Source organism: Diabrotica undecimpunctata, chromosome 10 (assembly GCF_040954645.1).
Source record: "Diabrotica undecimpunctata isolate CICGRU chromosome 10, icDiaUnde3, whole genome shotgun sequence".
Classification (NCBI taxonomy): domain Eukaryota; kingdom Metazoa; phylum Arthropoda; class Insecta; order Coleoptera; family Chrysomelidae; genus Diabrotica; species Diabrotica undecimpunctata.
Window position 1 is genome coordinate 59,003,209 of NC_092812.1, and position 21,648 is coordinate 59,024,856.

Below are 21,648 nucleotides of genomic sequence, written 5' to 3' on the forward strand. Positions count from 1 at the left end.
TTCAAAAAAAAAAGAGCAAAATTGGTTAACAAGAAGCCAAGATAATGCAATTTTTAGCGCGCGCTATGATTTTAAACTCGCCGATTCACATTTCGAGTGAATGTCCCCCACCACCACCTCTCATGCATTCCGAGCGACAGTTTACGCGAAAACGGTTTTTTATTTGTCTTTTTTATGGATGTTGGCATGAAGCGCATTACGTAAAACTTTTCATATAAAAAGTACTTGATAAGACGAGGGTATTTGTTTAAAAACCAGCCCTCTATCACTTATGGTTACACGGCAAATGTATGCCAACTTTGACCTTCAATATCTCGGCAACCAGTAAGCCGAATCTATCTTTATCTATCTTTTTTTAAAGAAGCGTCTTTTCATGTTCTTTAAGTGTATACATTTTGAAATTGATATGTTTAAAGCTCGTAAAGTTATTCAATTGGTTTATAAGCCTAATATATATAAAAAATGTTTAAAACTTTAAAAAAAATTCTAGGCTCTCCTAGTGAACCGATTTAAATTTTACAAAAAGCGTTTGAAAGTTTGAGCCTTTCTTTATGTGTAAAAAAATTTGCAACTTTCTGAGGGCCTTATTTAGGGCCTACTATAAATTTGAAAATTTGCGATTTTTTTCCAGTAGGCTGGATTGCAAAATTATTATGCAAAAACCTATCCGACCGATCTTAACAAAATTTAGCACACGTTTTAAACATATTAAAAGGTTTTTCTAGGCGGAATATGGAGCTTGTAAGTCAAGTTTAGAAAGTCGAAAACATTTAAAGGATTAACTTCATTTTTTTGTACTTTTTTTTCCAATTATTGCTATTTTTTTAACAATAAACATTAAATTTTCAATTTCTACGAAATATTGTGTAAAATTGAATAACGAAACTTTTAACTTCTTATAATTTTTTCTTTAGGATCAATATTTTCCGAATTATAAACGAAAATAGGAGCAAAAAAATGAGAAATTTTCAATTGTTTTCAGATTTTGTTAAATAAAAAATTTAGCACAGGCTTTGCGACTGGCGCATATCGTGATTATCGATATTGGGTACATCCTGAAGGGATTTCGGCAAAAAAATAACTTCCTATGGAAAATGTCCATTATGGTCTGAATTTCTACAGATCCCGCCTAGACTATTAATGATTTTCTCTTATGCGTCTTTTGCTGCGATTTCGACATAAGTTTAGAAAAAAAATGTTAATTGAAAAAATTATAGTATTTGTTTTTTTTTATCTTAAAAATCCTAGTTGTTTAAAACAATACCTAGGCTCCCCTATTTAACCAATTTCAATGGGTTGACTTTTATTTGAAAGCTTGAATGGCTTTTTATATGCAAAAAAACTTTCAAGTGTTTAAAACTTTTTGTTTTGGCTCTGCATAAGTTTGAAAATTATTAATTCTTTTTCAAAAATTTAGGTTTTGCTAATTTTGCAATAATAATTATTATTTTTTTCAATTTGCAATCAATTTTGTCTTATAGGAAATTTATTTGTTAAACTTTTTTGTCGTTATATATTTTTTCTAAAATGTGTAGCTGCATATAGCAACAAAAAGGAAGATTTACTCAACCCAAGACAGATACCACCTGGTCTAGTAGTGGATACAACGGCTACAGTGACGAGGCAGATTTGGATATATGGCAATAAGCGGTAAATACTGCCCACTCTTAAAATTTTGAGGGCAAAAGTGTTTTTTTGGTTACTTAATTTGGAGGATTGTACTTATTATTATAGTATAAAACAATATGAAAACATAATAATTTTATTGGAGGGGGATATCTGCACGGTATGCAGGCGATAAATAATATGAATAAATTTCAACCGTTATCCTATCTGACGACAAGTTAGCGTCGTTAAGTGTTCGATAATAAAACTTGCAATCAAAAAATGATGAGAAATGCAATACTGCTGTGAATAATGTGGGTTATAATAATTTAACCAGCCGATAACCGTGGTTCCACTGAACAGGCAGTGACAATATATAATATAATAACTTTATTAAATTACTAAACCGCGTAGGCAGTCTAAATTAAATTCCTGAGAAAATAAATAATAAATTAAAGGTGACAAATAATTTTGCTGAATGCTGCTAGAATTAATAATTTGAAAAATACAAATGTTATCACGTGTATGAAATATCACAATATTAAGCAACTTAAAATTTTGCAATTTGTTTAATGAAATTTAGCAGTAACAGAGTCTTCTTTTCCTTTTCCAATAATACACATCTGAGGAAATAAAAATGCGAATAATAATTGCAAACACGTGTTATCATGGTCTATCAAAGTACTTAGCTAACAAACGTCTGTCTCAAAAAACTCGTATAAGGCTGTATAGAATACTGATAGTCCCCGTTCTCACATATGGATCAGAGGCATGGACGCTAACGAAAACAGATGAATCCGCTCTATCCATTCTTCAAAGAAAGGTGCTACGGAAGATATTCGGAGCGGTCTGTGAGAACGGAATATGGAGGCGTAGATATAACTTTGAACTGCAGAATATCTACAAGCATACGTTTGGTGGTAAAGATATTACCACTATAATTAAGAGAAACCGCCTGCAGTGGGCAGGACATGTAGCCCGAGCCCCTGAGTCAAAACATGATAAAAAAGATTCTAACAGCGCAACCCGTGGGAATGAGAAGACGGGGTAGACCAAAGCTGAGGTGGATGGACGGGGTAACACAAGATGTGGATCGGAGTCGGCAACTGGAAAATGCAAGCGATGGACAGAATAGAATGGCGTAGAAAGCTTGAGAAGGTCGAGGCCCTCTAAGGGCTGTAGCACCAAGATGATGATGATGAAGAGTCTTCTTTTCCTATTGAAGGAGGTGTTTATAAACAAGGAAATATTTGAACTACGTGCTTCAAATATTGTTTTAATTTTCATTATTTACATGTAACCTTCGGTACAAGGGGCCAGTATGACAGTTTTCTTTTTCTCCTAGTCCTAGTTGTTTTTAAAGCTCTTCCTAGATCTTCCCTGGTTCCCTGTCTTCTGTATTTTTTCAATTTCTATTGAAATTTTTACCAAAAACTTAACAGGAATAAAACACAGTGGTTCAGAAACATACCTTTTTCAGAAATAAACAAGAAGCATTAAAATACAGTCAAAAAATTAGGAACATGCGTGGAACATTTTTAACTTTTTCTTCTCTTCTTCCTCTTTATAAGCAATTCTGCTTGTTCATTGGCGGATTAATACCTTTATGGAAGGTTGTAAAGGTTGGAAGGCAGTAAATAAGACAATATTGACCAGAAAAAGCTGCCAAACACGAATGGAAAAAAGCGATGATATGAGAACGGGAAACCTCAACAGGCCCGGACATCGGAAGATTGACAGACTGAGAGCTCTTTCTTGATTTGGTGGGAGGTGATGCTTACCGTTCTTAGTTCGTGGAGCGATTTGTCTAGTTAATTCCGATAACGAACGTGACTCTAACCTACTAACTAGGCGTATTTCGACATCCCAAAGGCCCATTAGTGTGATAGTTTTTACTATCGGCTTACACACAATTTTTTTAGAGCAGCAGACGGCTTTTAGCCACACAAGATTGAGCAATAACAGGTCTGTGACGCCCTTAGATGTTCTGGGCCGCACGCGCGCTACCCTGAAGGAATCAGCGTGTCCTCCCTGACCGAGCGACACAGGTAAGCCGCTAGGGATTGGGGCTTGCAATTGTACCCCATGAACGAGAAATTCCCAGTAACCGCGAGTCATAAGCTCGCGTTGTTTACGTCTCTGTGCTTGTACACATCACCGGTAGCTACTACCGATTGAATACCGCGTTCCACAAAAAAGGCGATAAGAGTTTATGCTAGAACTCTCTTCTTCTTAGAAACCGTCTCCCTCCGGAGGTTTGCATTAATATCAGTCTTTAGATTCTTTAACCAAGAATTCTGCCTTCGACCAACAGATATTCTTTCTTGAATCATTCCCTGTATTCATAAACCACATGATCCACATCATATTTTCGGAGTTAAACAGTTAATACAGAGAGTGACGAACAAAGGCTGGAACTGTATGAGCTTTTTGTAAATTTTATTTGTGAAGACAGAATTATCAAATTTTATATCTGAATCTCTCGATTTTTCACTTATTTTTACTTAAGCTAAATTAAAACTGGTCTCAAAACAATTAGGTAGCTAAATACATCCAAAACGCACCAAAATTCTACCTCAAGAGTGACTTATTCTCAAAAATTGTTTCGAAATTACTGAATAGTTGTAATATTTAGTAAAGCAAACTAAGTTAAATGAAACAAACTGCTCATTAATGTTAATGGTCAGATATAATGTACTAAGGAATGCCAATTAAATCAGATATAATATATGAAATATCCCTGGTAACCTATACTCCTAAATATAAGCACGGAAAAGTTTCGCTGTGTAAATAAATATAAACTACGTAGTAAGATTTGAAACGAATTAAATGATTGTCAATAGCCCAATTAACAGCACAAGTAGTAATGTTGCCAGTTGTAATTGCTGGTAAGAATTCAAATAACAAAAGTGATACGGCTTCTACCAAGAGTATCCATTTGCGTAATACTCGTGATTTAAAAATTTTGATAATGTCATCATATAGTCATCATTTGACATGTTTCTAGGGTATCACGTTTCACTAGCGGTAATTATTAATTTAAATTAAAAATTACTACCTACAACGCCAGGACATTGTCCTCAGAAAAGAAGATACTTGAACGAAAGGAGGAACTAAAGAATATCGGCAGAGACATCATAGGGTTTTGCGAGTAAAGCAAAAAGGTGACGGTGGTGAACATTATAATCAGGACATACATTATACCACTTTGTGGTATATCACATTATCACTAATCACAAAAAGCTAGCACCTCAAGAAATAAGTTCTATAAATACATGTAGATCTCCAGAAGTATTCGGAATGACATTAAACACTACAATAAAGAGCAGATACAACAAATAATCGTCCAAAATAAAAGCATTACAGTTCTGAGAAGAAAGCAAAAGCAAGCAGAGAGATGGTGGAAACAACTGACTACATAAAAGACTTCATTTTGGTTACTGATTAGTATTACATAATAATTTTGCAGTGAAATAATAAACAAAACCAAAGAAAAAATAATGGTCATCATAGCAAATTATTCCCATTAAAATTCAAAACGATTGTATAAAACTAGTGAACAAATGCAAACAGATTGAATCAATATAATCAATTAAATTTTCAATAGAAATTGCGCTTAGAATACAAATTACTAGACAAAATTTTATAAGAACGAAAAACACCATAATTACAAATTTCAGATCCGATCAGAAACAACCTAATAGGTTACAAGAATCTGCAAAAATATATAAAAATAAAAATCTTATAAACCTGGTAATATTCCACAAACTATAAAAGATTGAAGGTATCATTCACGAATGTTTTCAATAAACCGCATTGCGAACTAGGTATTAAAATACATGGGGAATACTTGAATCATCATTGAAGACACAAAAATTGATGATTAATGAATCCCTTAAGTGGCGATGGGTTTGAGTTAGACAAACAGCTGCTAGTGGACTAAGGGCCAAGAGACCAGCAACATGCAAGGTAAATATGTACTGTACTGTGACTAAATCTGTGTCGCAGTTGAATGTCCAGACAGGACTGTCATAAGATCTACTGGAGGTTCCAGACATCATCTTTCATATTAATCTTCATTGGGAGCTTGAAAGAAAGAAGCTCAGGCAGCAACTTGGTAACTGCTGGAGAGATATACGATACAGGCTATTAATCGACTCATGAATGGTATTTTGGGTTGATATATGCTGAAAAAGAGCGTTTTAACATCACGTAAAGTACTTTCTTAAAGAAAAAATGGAACGGATGGTTAATAAGGCTGCAGAAATCTCTAAACACGGACACCTGTAGCTTCCAAAGACCACAAGAGGGCATAATACCACTTGCAGACGGAAGAAACGTCTCAGGGACAATAAGCTGAACCTTTAAAATATTAGAGGGCGGAAGCTAGTTGTGGACATACCAGCTACTAAAGTTGAAACCTGATCTTTTGGTGCAATCACGACAAAGTTCACATACGAAATAGTGTAAGTTTTATTTTGAGATTGATTTCCAAGGTGCAAATCAAAACGTCAAATATAACATGTTCCAATTAAAATTGTAGTTTACTCCCATTAAAAATAATGGATCCTAGCAGTACAATTTTATACTCAAAGGTTGCCACAAGGAACGCCTCAATTCTCCCAAAATCTTTATTAGCTTTGATAGCCAAATTATAATTAAATATCTACAAGTTGTGAACCTGTAACAGAAAAAACCCCTCAATTCGTCCAAAATATTTATTACCTCTGACAGCCAGCTGCAGTAAAGTTTTTGAAGTCTACAACTTGGGCATCCTAAAGAAGGAACTAGTTATAGACTTAACAGAAGAAATAAAAGTGTAGATATAAAAGAAGAATTCAAGCGGGAAATACAGCGTTTTATAGAAATAAAAAAATGTTTGAGATAATAAGATAAGCCAAAACACAAAAATGAAAATCTACAAAACGGCCATAAGACCAATAGTAGTATATGCTGCAGAAACATTTACATTAATAGCAAGAGGAGAAGAGCAATTGAAAGTTTTTGAGAGGAAGATTATCAGAAAAATACTGGGACCAAAGAAGGAAAACGAAGAGGATGCAAGACAATGGATGAATCACGAAAGACAAGAATGGATGGGTCAAGAGAACATAGTTAGAGCAATAAAAGCACAAAGAATTAGATGGTATGGACACATAATGACAAGAGAGAAGAGCAATCCGTTGAGAGTTATAACGGAATGGATACCACCAGATAAAACAACCAGAGGCAGACCTAAACTGAGATAAAGACAACAAGCGGAAGAAGACTTAAGGAGTATGGAAATTAGAAATATAGAAAGGACAAGCAAAGAGAGTGGAAACAGCAAAGTCACACCAGAAACTGTAAAACCAAACCCAGAATGGGATGATCCCCACACAAAAAGGAACTTCAAGTGAGAACAGCTTCAGTTTTTTCGAAAAAATTGACAAAATTTAATTTTTTAAAATTAATTTTAAAGCTTATAATCACAGTTTTAAAATGCGGTGCTTTAAATATTTTTCCGTTGAGTAAGAGCAAACTTATAAGCAAGATAGAGTCAATAATTTGTTATTTTTTAATAATAAGTTTGCGATATTTCGGCTTCCAATGGACCGATTTTAATTTTTCAAAGTCTGTTTGGTTTGTTTTTTTAAAGAAATAAAACAGTACGTAATTTTTTTTAAGTTAAACAGGAAAGTACTTACTCCGCTTGGCGTCATTTTCATTAATGGAATCCGATAGAGGAATGGGCTCAGAGTCCGCTTTGACAGGGCTGAGAAATCCGGGAAAAGTGGTGCTAAGTAGAAGGCTGTACAGTAGTAACGTCTTGACATAACGACAGCCAGAAATGCGCCAGCCGGAATCTCGGCGGAACTGGGCTGTACACGCTAAGCCGTTGACGGCCATCAGTGACGACCCGTACGCATGGGTAAATTATTTAGACAAGCTCTTCTATAAAATGTCGGACGTAAATAGCGATGTGACAAACTTGTGACGAACGAAGTGTTACGCTTCTTAATCATCAACATGTTATTTACAGTTTTCTCTGGCAAATGTCTGAAATATTAGTGGTCGGACCGGCTGATTATCACATTGTCTTCCAGCTTGTTCCACCTACAAAATTAAAACAAACTATAAATAACTAAATAACATACAGAGTGAGTATTTGTTGATTTATAAAATATACTAAAACACAATCAGAAATTTTTTTATCTAATTTTTAATATACCTTAACCATTAATTGGAAAATAAGAAAATATAATTTATAATCCAAAGATATAACACAATTGTTTTCAAAAATTACAAATTGTGTCATGATTTCACTGGAACAACATTCCTCTTTCTCAAGTGAATAAACCAACCACTGCTATTGATGAACTGCTAACGTGATTGATTCACCCTGATATTAAATTTACAGTATAAAAAGAGCAGAATAAATCGATTAATTTTTTACATATAACTATTTTAGATTATATACTATTTTCATTGGGAATAAGCCACAATTTTATTTTACAATAAGTCTATTTTGACGTTTCGAATGTCACTTCGGAACTAGTTTTTTAAATACAAAACAATAAATTAAACAAACTGTACTTTTGGTACTTGGTAAAACAATTCTTCTAATAATTTAGTTTTATCTGACTCATTCATATTGGCAATTCAGATATGTTATACATTTTAAAGTACGAGTAGATGACTTTAAAATGATATTATCATTATTTTTAGTAGCGTTCCTAGGACGACTTAATGGGAAGATAATTCATTCCACTAAAGTCTGGCAAATATTAAATGAGACTATAAATAAAAATTCACGAGCCGTAATTGGTCAAATGTTGCCGAAATCACGTGCTTTTCATGAATTCTTGGAAATTTTGAATCATTGGCTGCGCGTAAGAAAATGTGTTTCCTTAAAACGAACATCTAACTCCCACATTCGTTTTTCGACCTTCCGTACATGGGAAATAGCATTCTGCCATGCTAATGGCGTAACCTCATCAATAGCAGTATTTAGCAGACGCTTCACATCTTCAATTTTAAAGATTACATTATGACGTGCCACATAACCCTTTGTTTGGGCCCAGAATAGCTCAATTGGGTTCAATTCGCAGTGATTTGGTGGAAGTCTTAAAACAGTATCACCACGAGCACAAGCATCCACTACGTAATCGATATAATTAGGACGATGTTGTTTGATTAAACACATCAACTCTACCCTAACTGCATTTTTATAGTACGGAATATTTTTTTCCCCGAGATATTTTTGCATTTCAGCCTTTCGGCTGTTTGCAGTCGGAATTTGTTCACTCCGGCGACTATGGTATAATGCCTTGTTCATAACGATGACGCAGTGATCTTCAACACGTTGCAGAACATATTGAAACCACTGTTCCAAACGATCTGCATTCATATCTCATGGTAATCACCATTTTTTTTTGATAAAAAAATTTAACCACTGTCTTTTAGAAAGCAGCTGTCACTTCCAATATGGGTCACTATGAGTCGCTGTCATTTTCCTCGTATTATTTCTTGTGAATGTTAGAGGATCCCGTTCTACCATTAGCTCTATTCTTGAAAATTCCTTTTTTATAACGGCAAAGGATAATAGAATAGAATAAGAACAAATTTTTGTTAAAACAAGTTATTTTTTTCTCTATCATATAAGAAATGAATGATTCCCTTTTTAAATTGATGTTGTGATTGGATTTGTTTCCTTTTCCATGGTAAATGTTTATATTATCTCTTCTGTATCGTTTATATTATTCAAAAATGTGCCCAACATGTCTGATCCATGAGGCCACATTGAGAACACATCACATATACCAACATATCTTCACTATACTGAGGATTTTAAATTTTGTTTAGAAATAATATTTGTTTCGAAATCTTCCATAAATATATTAGCTAATAATGGAGATACAAATAGTATAATTTATTAAGATGATACAATATTATATTATAAATTTAGTTATATTATTGAACGCGTATTTCCATCAAATAAACGCCAATTCCATAAATCGTAAAAAATATTGATTTATACTTTGCAGTTAATGTAGAAAGTTATGACTTAATGGTATAGTAAGCTCACTTTATTTCTACATACAAAAAAGGATCACAAACAGATTACAACAACTATCATACAGTCACTGAGTACTCAAAGACTTTCGATAATGTCGAATCAATAAATATGGACTAAAATGTGGCCTATACTAAGAGAAATTATAGAGAAAAATTACAGAGAAATAGCTACTCCAAAATATCTTATCTTTCTGTTAAAACAAATGTATCTAAGTATTGTTATAAGACCTATAAAACCATTATTATTATCCTCCCTTCCGGTATACACGTCAAAATCTAGAAGGAAACCGGTCTCAGCAAACAGCCCGAAATCTGCAATCGGAACAACAAGCCCAAACTTTAAATCCCCGTTTGATGGGCTTCATAGGAAGGTCTTGTTTCATCGAAGAGCGTCCCTTGAAACCATTCATTGACTCAACTATTGCTATATTCTGCGATGGATTGTAAACACATGCAAATGTCTCCTTTAAGTGATTCATGAATGAGCAATTATAGTATATTATATATTATAATAAAAGTAATTTGTAAAGTTTGTCGAATCCTTTAGAGTCTTTCTGTGGCATCTTCGTGTTGTCATTTAGGTAGATAAACCTTATAATTTTCAGCAATCTCTTTAGGGCCATAATTCCTCCAATTCTTTTGGAATGAAAGTTTTCATCATTGGACCAATATAGTTTCATACGACGAAAGGTATTGAAGTCCATGTATAGAACCATGCCAAGAAATGCTTTTAACTCTTATAATGAAAATTCCAACTTGGTGGTTTTTTGATGAGCATACAAATTACTATTTTGCAGTAAATATTTTTCCATTAGCAATAAGCATAAAATTGACAGGGGATTGCTTGTGTCAATTTCAATGTTAGATCCAATTTTACTAGTAAAATGAGCGTGGGAGAATTTTATTGGTTGGTACGATTTGGTCCAGTCATATTTTGTGCCAGGTGGCTGCATCTCTTCATCAGAATCACTTTCCATGTCAGACAATTCAAGTCTTTTGCATGAACTAACTTCTTACTTAAAGTCAGGATCTGCGACGTTATCATCTGACTCCACAGAAAACTCATCACTAATGTGATTTATACTGACATTGTAACGAAATATTTTGCCCTACCACATAGGGTATTACTATGGGGGGTTGAAAATTGGGGACAGAGATAAGATAAGCAAAATAAACGAAACTTATGCGAACGGCGCTCAGGGTTTATTTGGAGTAGCTGGGTCGTGGATAAGTGAATGAAACAATGGGATTGGATTGGGGTTAATACAAAAATGAAACACAGGGGTATTTACATGAATCTCCTGGAACAAACAGACAAACAAAACACAAGAGTTCCCTCTAGCTATTTGAAATGAGACGCCGCTTCGAGGAAACTTCCTGCTGGAGGAAAGAAAAGGTTCTTCCGTCCTAAAAAACACAAAATAGTTACCTGGATTTCATTAAAGTTACTTTAGATTTTCTGGGGTTAGGAGCTGGAATTTAAACTATACTCTCTGCCACTCGAACAAATTCATCTCCATACTGTGAAAGATGCTCTGAGACGGCTGCTTAGGACATTGAAGTCTGAGGTTGAAACTGGCAAATTGGACACACCCTGGAAACGGCTTCTTAAAAAACTAGAACCATTGTGGTTATGTTTAAAAGTTGTTATAAGTGACACAAATCTCTTAGATACTTAGAAACACAGAAATAGTGATTACTCTTCAAAAACTGACACTTTACATAGAGTATAATTCACTATTTCCAACAAATTTGCCGGCTTCTTGACCGACTAAACTAAATACGTCTGCTCATTTTGGCCACCCTTTCAAACCTAACTCCTCTTCAACCTTCCTAATCGTACCGTCCCTTACCCCGCGTATCATTTCTTGCAATGGGCAAACCCAAAATTCTTGTCAAACACGCTATTTGACCTCGAATCATTCCCAGTTAAAATCTCAAAACTAACGCATACTAATAAATCTAACCATATTTAACGTCGTAGTTACATAGGACATCACAATGTAAACAGAGAATTGGGGAAATATTTATACTCGGCCCAGGGGCGTACTAGAAAATTTTGATTACTTGAATATTAAATACTTTTTAAGGAATTTTCTGCATGCTACATTTGGAGTTGAGGAGGAAGTTGAAACAATAGGTGATTGGCGTCATGTTGGGGTGTACCATGTTGAAGGAACCGGTAAAATGTCTCCGCGTCAGAATCCTCATCAAAATCGGAATCGATGGCCATGACGTCGGGTATCCCGAAATCATCTTTACCACGTTCAACGGATGTCACTATGTCCCTCATTTCTTGTTTTGTGTTGATGCAGACCTAATAGTTTACGCATAATAACGTTGTTGATGAAAGCTTTCTGGGATAAACAAATTCAGTGTTGTAATATCTGTTAGGTAAAACTTCTTGAAATTTTTATAGATGAATACATGTAATATTGTCCCTATTATCACGCGAAATTAAACTTTCTTGTGCATTCTTAGAAAAGTTATTAATAATATTCAAAAAATCTACTTTTGAAGCTATTTATACAATAATTAAGCAATAAATTAACAAAAGTAACTTTACAAGCTCTCATTTTAATGATTTTTCATGCTTTTTTAGTAAAATTGTGTCAATTTTCCATATAAATTACCGGTCTTCACCTTTCAATATTTAGAATCAAATAGCGATCTTCCATTTCTTATATATTGTTTATAAGTAAAAAATTACGTTTAATCTTTTGCATATTTTGTTTATTACATAATGTTATCACAAAATTTATTAAAAACAGTTTTTAGATACCTGTATCAAAGAGTTTCACGAAAAATACTTTTTATTTCCTAATTTCTCTGGTCTATATTGTTGTAATTACGGTTTTAAATATAAAATAATATTTGTAAATACAAAATCTACATTAGTGTTTAATACCTTGTGTTTCTCAATATTTAAAAATTTGTATATTTTGAAACGCCACTGCCATGTCTATTACCATGGTGATCCTATTGTGTATGCTATAAACGATTTGTTAAAATTTTTCGCAATTCGGTTTGAACTTGGCTGTATATAATTTAGTTTTATTTTGGACTATCAATTTAATTAAAATTATCTTTGTCAAGTAAGGTTTGATATTGTTTCAACATTAGTTGAACTTTATACTTATTTACCGCGTATTGGTGCATACAGAAGGTTTATTTACCATGCACATTTTATGTAAATCTCTATGTACAATAGTATTTTCCGCGGTCTTATTAAAGGTTGTTTGCAAAAAAAAATGTATTCAAATACATTTCTAGATTAGTTTAAAATATTCCACCTAACAAAATAAGGTAAAATGTCGTTGAAATACTTTTACATATTCATAGAAAAAAACAAAACAAGAGGCAGTAAATCAATAAAGAGTTTTAGGAAACGAAAAGCTTAGACGAACACAAAATGTTTACAAATTAAAAGAAGCACACATTAAGATTCATAATATAGTGGATACATTTCTGTAAGAAGTGTACGCCTCTGGTAGTAAAATAATTTTTACCTTCAAAAGTTGTTTTTAGCCACCTTACTCAGGAAATCCCGGGTAGCAAATATTCAAAAGGTGGTTTTACCTAACTTAATAGAAATTTCGAAGTTGTCCCCCCACTAATCCTCTGGTAGAAATTGCAATTATATTGTTTGCGCATTTTATATAGTTATTGTGCGTCTCGCTTATAGTTCAAAAGATACACGTTTAGCAAACGCTTATTGTTGATTAAGTTTATCATTAGGAAAGGAAACATCCTTAGTTCATGTCCTAGTTAGTGACCTTAAAACTGTAACAGTGCTCAAGTGTATTGTGTTTCGCGGACTTGTGTGAATCGAACAGTGTTTCGGAGGTTTATATATAAGAACTCTACGAAAAAACTTTGACCAGATCTTAATTTAGTTATAGTAACAAAGTTAGTCATTAAACTACATATTTGTTAATGCTTGTATTCTTTTATTCCCACGTTAGCCGGTGGTCCTTCGAATTTGAATTTATTACATTGCTTATTACGCTCCAAATGGTAGTAAGATCGCCATCCTAATTTATTGTTCATCTTTCTACATTTTTGATGGTCTTCCAGCCAAATTTTGAACAAATCTTCTATCAATGGAGCTTGTTTGAACTAAATATTAACTTTTCTAAAAATGCACAAAAACCTCGCGCTAGAATAAGGAAGATATCACAAATATTTAGTTTTAAAAATTTCAAGAAGTTCGGCTTAATAGTTATTGCAAAATTGAAATTGTTTATCCCAAAAAGCTTTTATCTACAACTATATTATGCGTAAACTATTGCGTCTACGTGAATTTTGAAAGCAGCAAATTGAAGAAAAAGACTTTTTTTATCAGATTAAATGATTTAACGATTAAAAAGTTTGTGTTAAATATTGCAAATAGGTTTTCAAAAGTACCGATTTTAAGCTAATAAACAATCGCCATCTTGAAATTTTTACACGAATTAAAAAAAACATTATGACCCTAAAACCAGAGTGTTTTTTTTTAAATTCACCGAGGATTTGTTTATAAACAATACGCGATTTAAAAAGAACAAGTTTAGACAAAAAAAAATTAAAAATGATTCCTTTAAAAATGAGCCGTCCATGGTGCGCCACAGATAAAGGATTTAAAAGCGAAGCCATTTTAATATTTCAAAAACTGAATTCATAAATTCAAATTTATAAAAGTCGCAATATCTCCGGTTCGAATCAACGAAAATTGATTTTTTTTTAATTTGGTGTACCTCGTGGCATACTAATATATTTAAATGCATGAGTTAATAATTTATGAATCGTTTATTTAACCGAGTAATTTGTTTAAACAAGTTAAAATAACTATATATTTTGCAAAATTTTACTCTTATTATTAGTAGTAGAAAAGGCTGTGAAATGATAAGCAACTTAAATATTTATTTATTATAGTTATAAATGATATTTTTTATCAATAATTTCACAAAATTTTATTTGAAAATCAAATCTATACGTGTTCATTTTTTTAATTATACTTATTATTCTTAAAACTACTTTTTCTTAAAAACATTAAATATATTTTACACAAATTAATTGTTATAAACTTTGTATCCCTAATTATAAATACAAATTATGGAATTAATCTACATATATAATTAACATAATGACAACGTACAATTTTACTATTTTTATTTATATTTTTACAAAGTTTATAACAATTAATTGTTTAAAATATATTTGTTACATTATAGAGTTGTTAAATGCCCGTATAAAAGAGAGTCACGAAAAATGCTTTTTATTTGATATTTTTCTGGTCTATAGGGGCTAATACAGATGATAAATGTAACGTTTGTTCGGAAATATAATATCCTTAAGTACTTCTGGATTTGTTGGGATTTGCTGTAAAAACAAGACGTAAACATATACGAACATAGACAAAAACAAAAAAACAGTAAATTCTGGAAATGATTAAAAAGTGATTTTTGAAAGCAGCTTCTAGAAAAACCGTTACAGTACGCAACAATAGAATGTTCACAAGCAAATATTGATTTTTACTTACTGGAGATTAACAAGTTATGATACTATAATTCTGAACAAATTTTACCTTGATGTGTTAACAATAGTTATATGCACAAAGATCTGAAGATTATCAAATCATATTCACGTATACTGGAAATTTTGACGAAAGACTATCATCACAGAACATCAAGGACATGTAGATATTGCACTGACAGTTACACTAAAATAGAGTACAAACAATGGAAATAGAAAAACAAGCGTTGAAATCAGTGTATCACTCTAGAAGGAAACGATGTTGATAAAGGAATTATTGAGTGAATAAACAGTTTGAAGTTTAGAAAATAGTTAAATTTTGTAACGCATACAATATTTACGATAATGGTAAGTGTGTAATGATGACGGTGAAGTCTGAGACAGCCTGTACACGTTCCAAACTCAAGCGTGGAATTTCCGGCGTGCCAAACTTATTATTTGTTATTCAAAACAACCAACTTGAATTTTTATCAGCTTAAATAATAATGTAATATATGTATGCCTAGTTTAAAAAACTATAACTACTAAAATTGTCTTGTATAACACAACCATAACCATAAATAAGAACGGAATCCCCAATAAAATAAAACCATTATTAGATACAGTTTTCCTTTCTTGAAGCAATTAAAATGGATACACACGATGACACGATGTAATAAACCAGCCAACAAGAGTCATGGGCATTCAATGGCATTCGGATAGTTATGCACTATGTGTCCTCCTGCCACAAAGACACACGTCCTTTCTTCTTCTTAGTCTTTAACCTGTTATAAGTATCGTGAAATCTTCTTCATGAGTTGAACTTTCCGTATTTGTTATTCCAGTTATGTCCAAGTATATACAGGTATTCAATAGTAGACAAATTATGTCCTGTGTAGTTTGATTCTGTACTGAAATTATCTAGACTATTGTTACGATAAATATTACGGCGTATAAAACTGTAAATATTATTACTAATTCTTTTCTATTTCTAGTAATTTCGGCGCTCAGTTGAAAGACCTGTTTACCTGAATGATGATGAGTCACCCACGATTCGAAATTTCCAGAGGCAGGCCGAATAAAACCAGCATGGGTGACTTTCTTGGCTCTTCGATGGGGGATCGCCGCGATTCTCGAATAACGGCATTTTATATTTAAAGAGGAATTTTGTTGTAAACAGTTGGTTAGTTTTTGAACATCGCGTCGAGTATTTAAAATGTAACGCACGTAGATAAATTATATATTTATTGGTGTAATATAAATTAGTTATATTGTGCAAATAAAGACTTTAAATAAACTTATAAGTGTTATAAGTGTAGAACCTTTAATAATAAATAAAAACAATAAATTAGGTTAATAATAACATAACACTATTATATACTTATCCAAATTATCACCCTTCCTAATTACATCAAAAGATCAAGCTGTTTTTCTTCTTCTTCTTTCTCTTTACAAGCAATTCTGCTTGTTCATTGGCGGATTAATACCTCTATGGAAGATTGCCACTCCATCTTTTGCGCGGTCGTCCGATACTTCTTCTTCCGATTGGTGACTTACTCGGGTCTCTTTCATTCTGCTCATGTGGTTATTCCATTCTTTTTTTCTACTTTGTGTCCATTCATTTATACACTGTACGTTACATTTTCTTCTAATGTCTTCACTTCTCTTTTGATTTCTCAGCGTATTTCCTGTAATTCTTATCAGTACTCTCATCTCTGCCGTTTCCAGTAGCCTTTGCGTTGTGACTGTGTCGGGTCTTGTTTCTGAGGCATATGTCATTATTGGTCTTACACTGGCTTTATAAATTCTTGACTTCACCTCAGTGTTAATGTGTCTGTTGATCTCTCGCTCTTGATCTCTCACTGACAATTTCACTCTCAGATTGTCACATTAAATTCTTTTGCCCTTATGTTAAATCTGTGAACCAGTCTTTGCAGACTATCTTCATCTTGGGCTATCAATATTGCTTCGTCTTCGTAACAGAGTATTTTTATTTCTTTGTTTCCCACTCTGTAAATTCTTCCTTTATTAACGCTTTTGATGATTTCATGCATGATCAAATTCAAGAGCATGAGGCTCAATTAATCCCCTTGTCTTATTCCGCTGCCTATTTCGATAGGTTCTGGAAGTTGTCCATCTATTCTGACTTCCATTTTGTTGTTTTGGTAGATGTTTTCGATAGTTTTTATAATATTTAGGGTAACTTCTCTATTACACAGAAGATGGATTACATCTTTGAGTCTTACTCTGTCAAACGTTTTCTTTAGGTCAATCAGACACAAAAATGCTGGTCTATTATTTAATCTAGTGATTTCTCAGTAATTTGTTTTGTAACAAATATTGCATCTTCTTCTGGTTCCTATCCGTTTCGGATGTTGGAAATCATATTGGCAATCATGACCTTGCTCGCTGTGGCTCGAAACAGCTCCGTTGAGGTTTTCTTAAACCATGTTCTTAAATTCCGCAGCCATGATATTCTCCTTCTACCGGGTCCTCGCTTACCTTTGACTTTACCTTGCAATATAGACTGCAGCAGGGAGTATATTGCATCTACCACTACGAAAACCCTGTTTTTCATCTGCTAAACTTATCCTAGCTATAACTAAGTATATCGTATACTTATCGTATTTGTAATGGATGTAAAACCGGTTGCAGTACTTCACCAATATACCGTCGATCTCTCAGAGTGCTAGAACTATGAACATATGAACTAGAGGTGATCTGCTTCCCAAACATATAGCACCCCATACCTAAATGCTTGGTTGTCTTGCTGTATGAAGTTCAAAAGCCAAGTCTATATTTCGTCTCTCACCTCGACGTCTTACCCTTATGCGCCCATCAGAGCCACCCAAACAAAACCTAGATTCATCACTAAAGCAGACAAAATTCCATTGGCCATTCCAGTTTTGCCAAGCGATCATTCTAAGCGTCAAGCCTTATGACGTAGTGTCAAAAGTAACATCAAAATCGGACAATAAACTGTAAGTCCCATTACAAGTAATCTATGATTAACTGTTCTTCTTGAGACTACTCTTTCTGTAGCTGTAACTAAATCATCTCTTATCTGATGTACACTGTCTTTCTGTACTTGATGTATGCTGCAACTTTTCTCGTCCCCCCTTTCTCGTAGGCAGAATATTTCGGTGCAAGTTCATCTGAATTCAAAAATTCGTATAAAACAAGAACGAGTCGACCGATTGAAAATCTCTTCGTTCTCTAGAAATCGTGAATACCGCATGGAAAAACAAAATTTTGGAGAAAAACGCATTTAAAGTTTTTAAACTGACCGTTATTCAAATATCTCCGGTAATATTGCTCGAATTTACTTCAAATTTTTTTTTATTTTTTGAAAATACAAGACCTATGTAACCCCTTAAAAAAGGATAAGTAGCATACCACGAAGCCTTTGCACTAATAGAAGCAAATTCACAGTTGTGTAATCATAAATTAATGTTAACGTAGTGTGGCAAATAGGATTAAAAATCACTGCGGGATTGTTTAAAGAAAATACACTACTCCATCATGAAGAAAAATCATGCCTAAATATTATTTCTGTATCTATAACTCGTGAGAGAATGAATGAGATGGTGCCGCCAAAATATATTTATAACCAAAGAATAAATGGAGTGAGGAGAGGCAGACCCAGTGCACGATTTAGGGATCAGGTGGAGGAAGACTTGAGAATGCTGGGAGTAGGAAACTGGAAAGCCAAGGCGAAGAATAGGAGAGAATGGAGACTTATCCTTGAGCCAAGACCCACGATGGGTTGTGGAGCCAATGATGATGATGAAGATCTATAATTCGTACTTTTCAAAATTTAAATCTTATAATTTAGTAAGAAAGAAGAATGTAGTAGAATTAAAAAAAAATAAAAACGAAAAACAGTTGAAAAAATAAAATTTTAAAGAAACACTGAGTAAACCAATCGTTTACTCAGTATAAAACCATCATAAATGATCATTCCGCATTAAACATTTTTTATTTTTTATAATGTAGTGTAATAAGAGGCAGAATTATGTAAACTTTATGTAATTTCATCAATGATATTCAAATTATCTATGTATATAACTTTAAAATCAGTGTGTGAAGTCGTTTTCTAAACAGGTTTTGGAAATGAAAATGTGACAAGCACTATAAACGGAAGTGTATACCTTTCGATTTCAAACAAACTCGTAAATATAAATTAACGAATAAATAGTAGTTGTAGTATTCGCAAGCCAGTATAATTTTAGATATAGACTAGGAAAATATTATGTTTATATGGGATTAAGCCACAATTGATCGTAATGAAAATTACATTTTTAACTTGTTTGATGTTTCGATCACCACTCTGGAAATCGTTTTTTAAAAAAGATTATTTTAAAAATTCTACGAAAATGTATAACCCAATAAGTTGTTGTTAGTAGATTACGTTTTTTAAAATTGATGGCTGACTTATTTGGCCTCGATCTTATAGGCAACCGCATGCCTACTGTTGAAAAAAAATTGAGGGTGGCGTACCCTCGGAATATAAAATTCTGACTGTTTTGTGTGTTTTTTGCATTATATGTTTGTGTAATGTTTGTTTACGTAGATTATATGCTATCATCAACCAGCCTTCATTTATCACGTCCACTGCTGGACATAGGCCTCCCTTAAACTTGTCCATTCTTTACGATTTTGTGATATTTGTTGTCAATTTTTGGTGATACGCCTGATGTCGTCAGCCCAACGTGTAGGTGATCTTCCTCTACTACGTTTGTCTGCTCTTGGCCCCCAATTTGTAATTTTGCTCGTTCATCGTGAGCCACGCATTCTCCCTACATGGTCCGCCCAGTTCCACTATGCGTTCCACAACATCAGCAATACTTCGCAGATCTTCCTTCTTCGCAGATCTTCGTTTCTTATTCGGTCCCGCAATGTCACTCCCACCAGCATCGACCGTTCCATTCGTCTCTGTGCCACCCTCAATCTCGAAGCCATAGTCTTGGTTACAGTCATAGTTTCTGCCCCATAGGTCATGACCGGTAATATGCATTGGTCAAATACTTTTCTTTTGAGGCTAATTGGAATGTTGGCCCTAAGTGTGTCTAGCAGTTTTCCAAAGGCTGCCCACGCTAAAGTAATTGGTCTTTGGATTTCGTATGTTTGGTTATCCCTGCTGATTCTTATTTCATGACCCAAATACGTATATTTCTCCACCAGTACTACCACTTTGTCTTGAATAGTTAAATGGTTATTGGGGACCATATTTGTCATAAACTTAGTTTTGGTCAAGTTCATTCTGTGTATTCTATGTTGCATATGTATTGTGCATAAATTGTAGATGATATGTCTCCGACTTCTGATTAATGCGCTACTGTTGATATATTCTTGTTATTTACTTCTACTTTTAGTATTGCCAATCAAAGCCTGCTACATTCTACTGATGGGTTTGTTACACATTAGTCTTCATTAAGTAGGATGAGAGCTGCTTCTTTGACCTTTCTTCTGTATTATTGGGTTGGGTTTGAGACAAGATAGATCTCATTGTGTTGGTTGTTTTTAATGTTGTTGTGTAATATTGTACTATTTCCTATCCTTTTAAAAAAATTTATAAGCCCTTTACATAGGGTATTGTTGTCATCTTTGAATCCCTTTGTGTGAGGTTTTTTGTTGTTTTCTTCCTTCAATCGTGTGAAATTCCTTGTTTAAAAATGACAATGGGTAGTCATTTTATTAAATGTGCTAACCTTTGTTAGCACATTTTTTTGTTTTCAAATCAGAAGAGATTAGAGAAATTGCTCGAAAGGTATATCAGGGATGAAACATTGGTACACACTCCACTACAACAAAAACAACATCCCTAGAAAGCAGCGAATTAAACCCAGACATCAATCCACAGACTCATAGAAAATCCATAATCCATAAACCCCATATCCCTGTTTTTCTTCGCCTGCATACAATACTGTATAATTTTCCTTTTCGATTTTTCCATGTCCCCCCATCTGGTTTCCAGAATTCCTGCAATTGTTTTAACTGTGTCGCTAGTTCTTCCATTTTTCCTGTTTCCAGCAGCGTCCTCACGTTCCAATGTTTTTTGTCATTCTCTTAATTTTTTTTTGTATTTTCCTTTCTTATTATTCTGAATATACCTTGACTCATTTTCCTCTTCGTTTGCATTTTCTGTTTCCTTTTCATCCATCCATTCTTCTTTTTCTAGTTTTTTGGAACATTTTAAATTTCTAAGTTTATTTCCTTATGCATTCCATTTCAGCACCTTGTCATCTATTTCTAATTTCTAGTATCTACAAATGGGCCTATGCGTGTAATAATGAATTAACCTCAATTTACATACATGACAGAAAAGAAGACTGAAAATATTTTGCAAACTGTCATATTTATGATGGCGTTTCTTTTTACTTTAGTCGTCAGAGACGAAAATGCCGCTGAATCTCTAAAAAGCATACGAACAAGCTAAATTTTGCCGAGAATATTAATTTTGGGACATCAAAAAAGATGCAAAAAAGTTTA

The 21,648-nt window shown here is 33.4% G+C and overlaps 1 protein-coding gene across 5 annotated transcripts in view; it reads right to left on the reverse strand.

Moving 5' to 3' along the window:
• Positions 1-21,648, reverse strand: part of LOC140451862 (insulin-like receptor) — a 285,820-nt gene that overhangs the window by 92,514 nt on the left and 171,658 nt on the right. For all 5 annotated transcript variants that reach the window (XM_072545775.1, XM_072545773.1, XM_072545772.1 and 2 more), the window contains one exon: positions 7,293-7,701. In XM_072545775.1, the coding sequence (XP_072401876.1) occupies positions 7,293-7,494 (202 nt within the window). In that variant the 5' untranslated portion in view covers positions 7,495-7,701. The remainder of the gene's footprint in view (positions 1-7,292; positions 7,702-21,648) is intronic.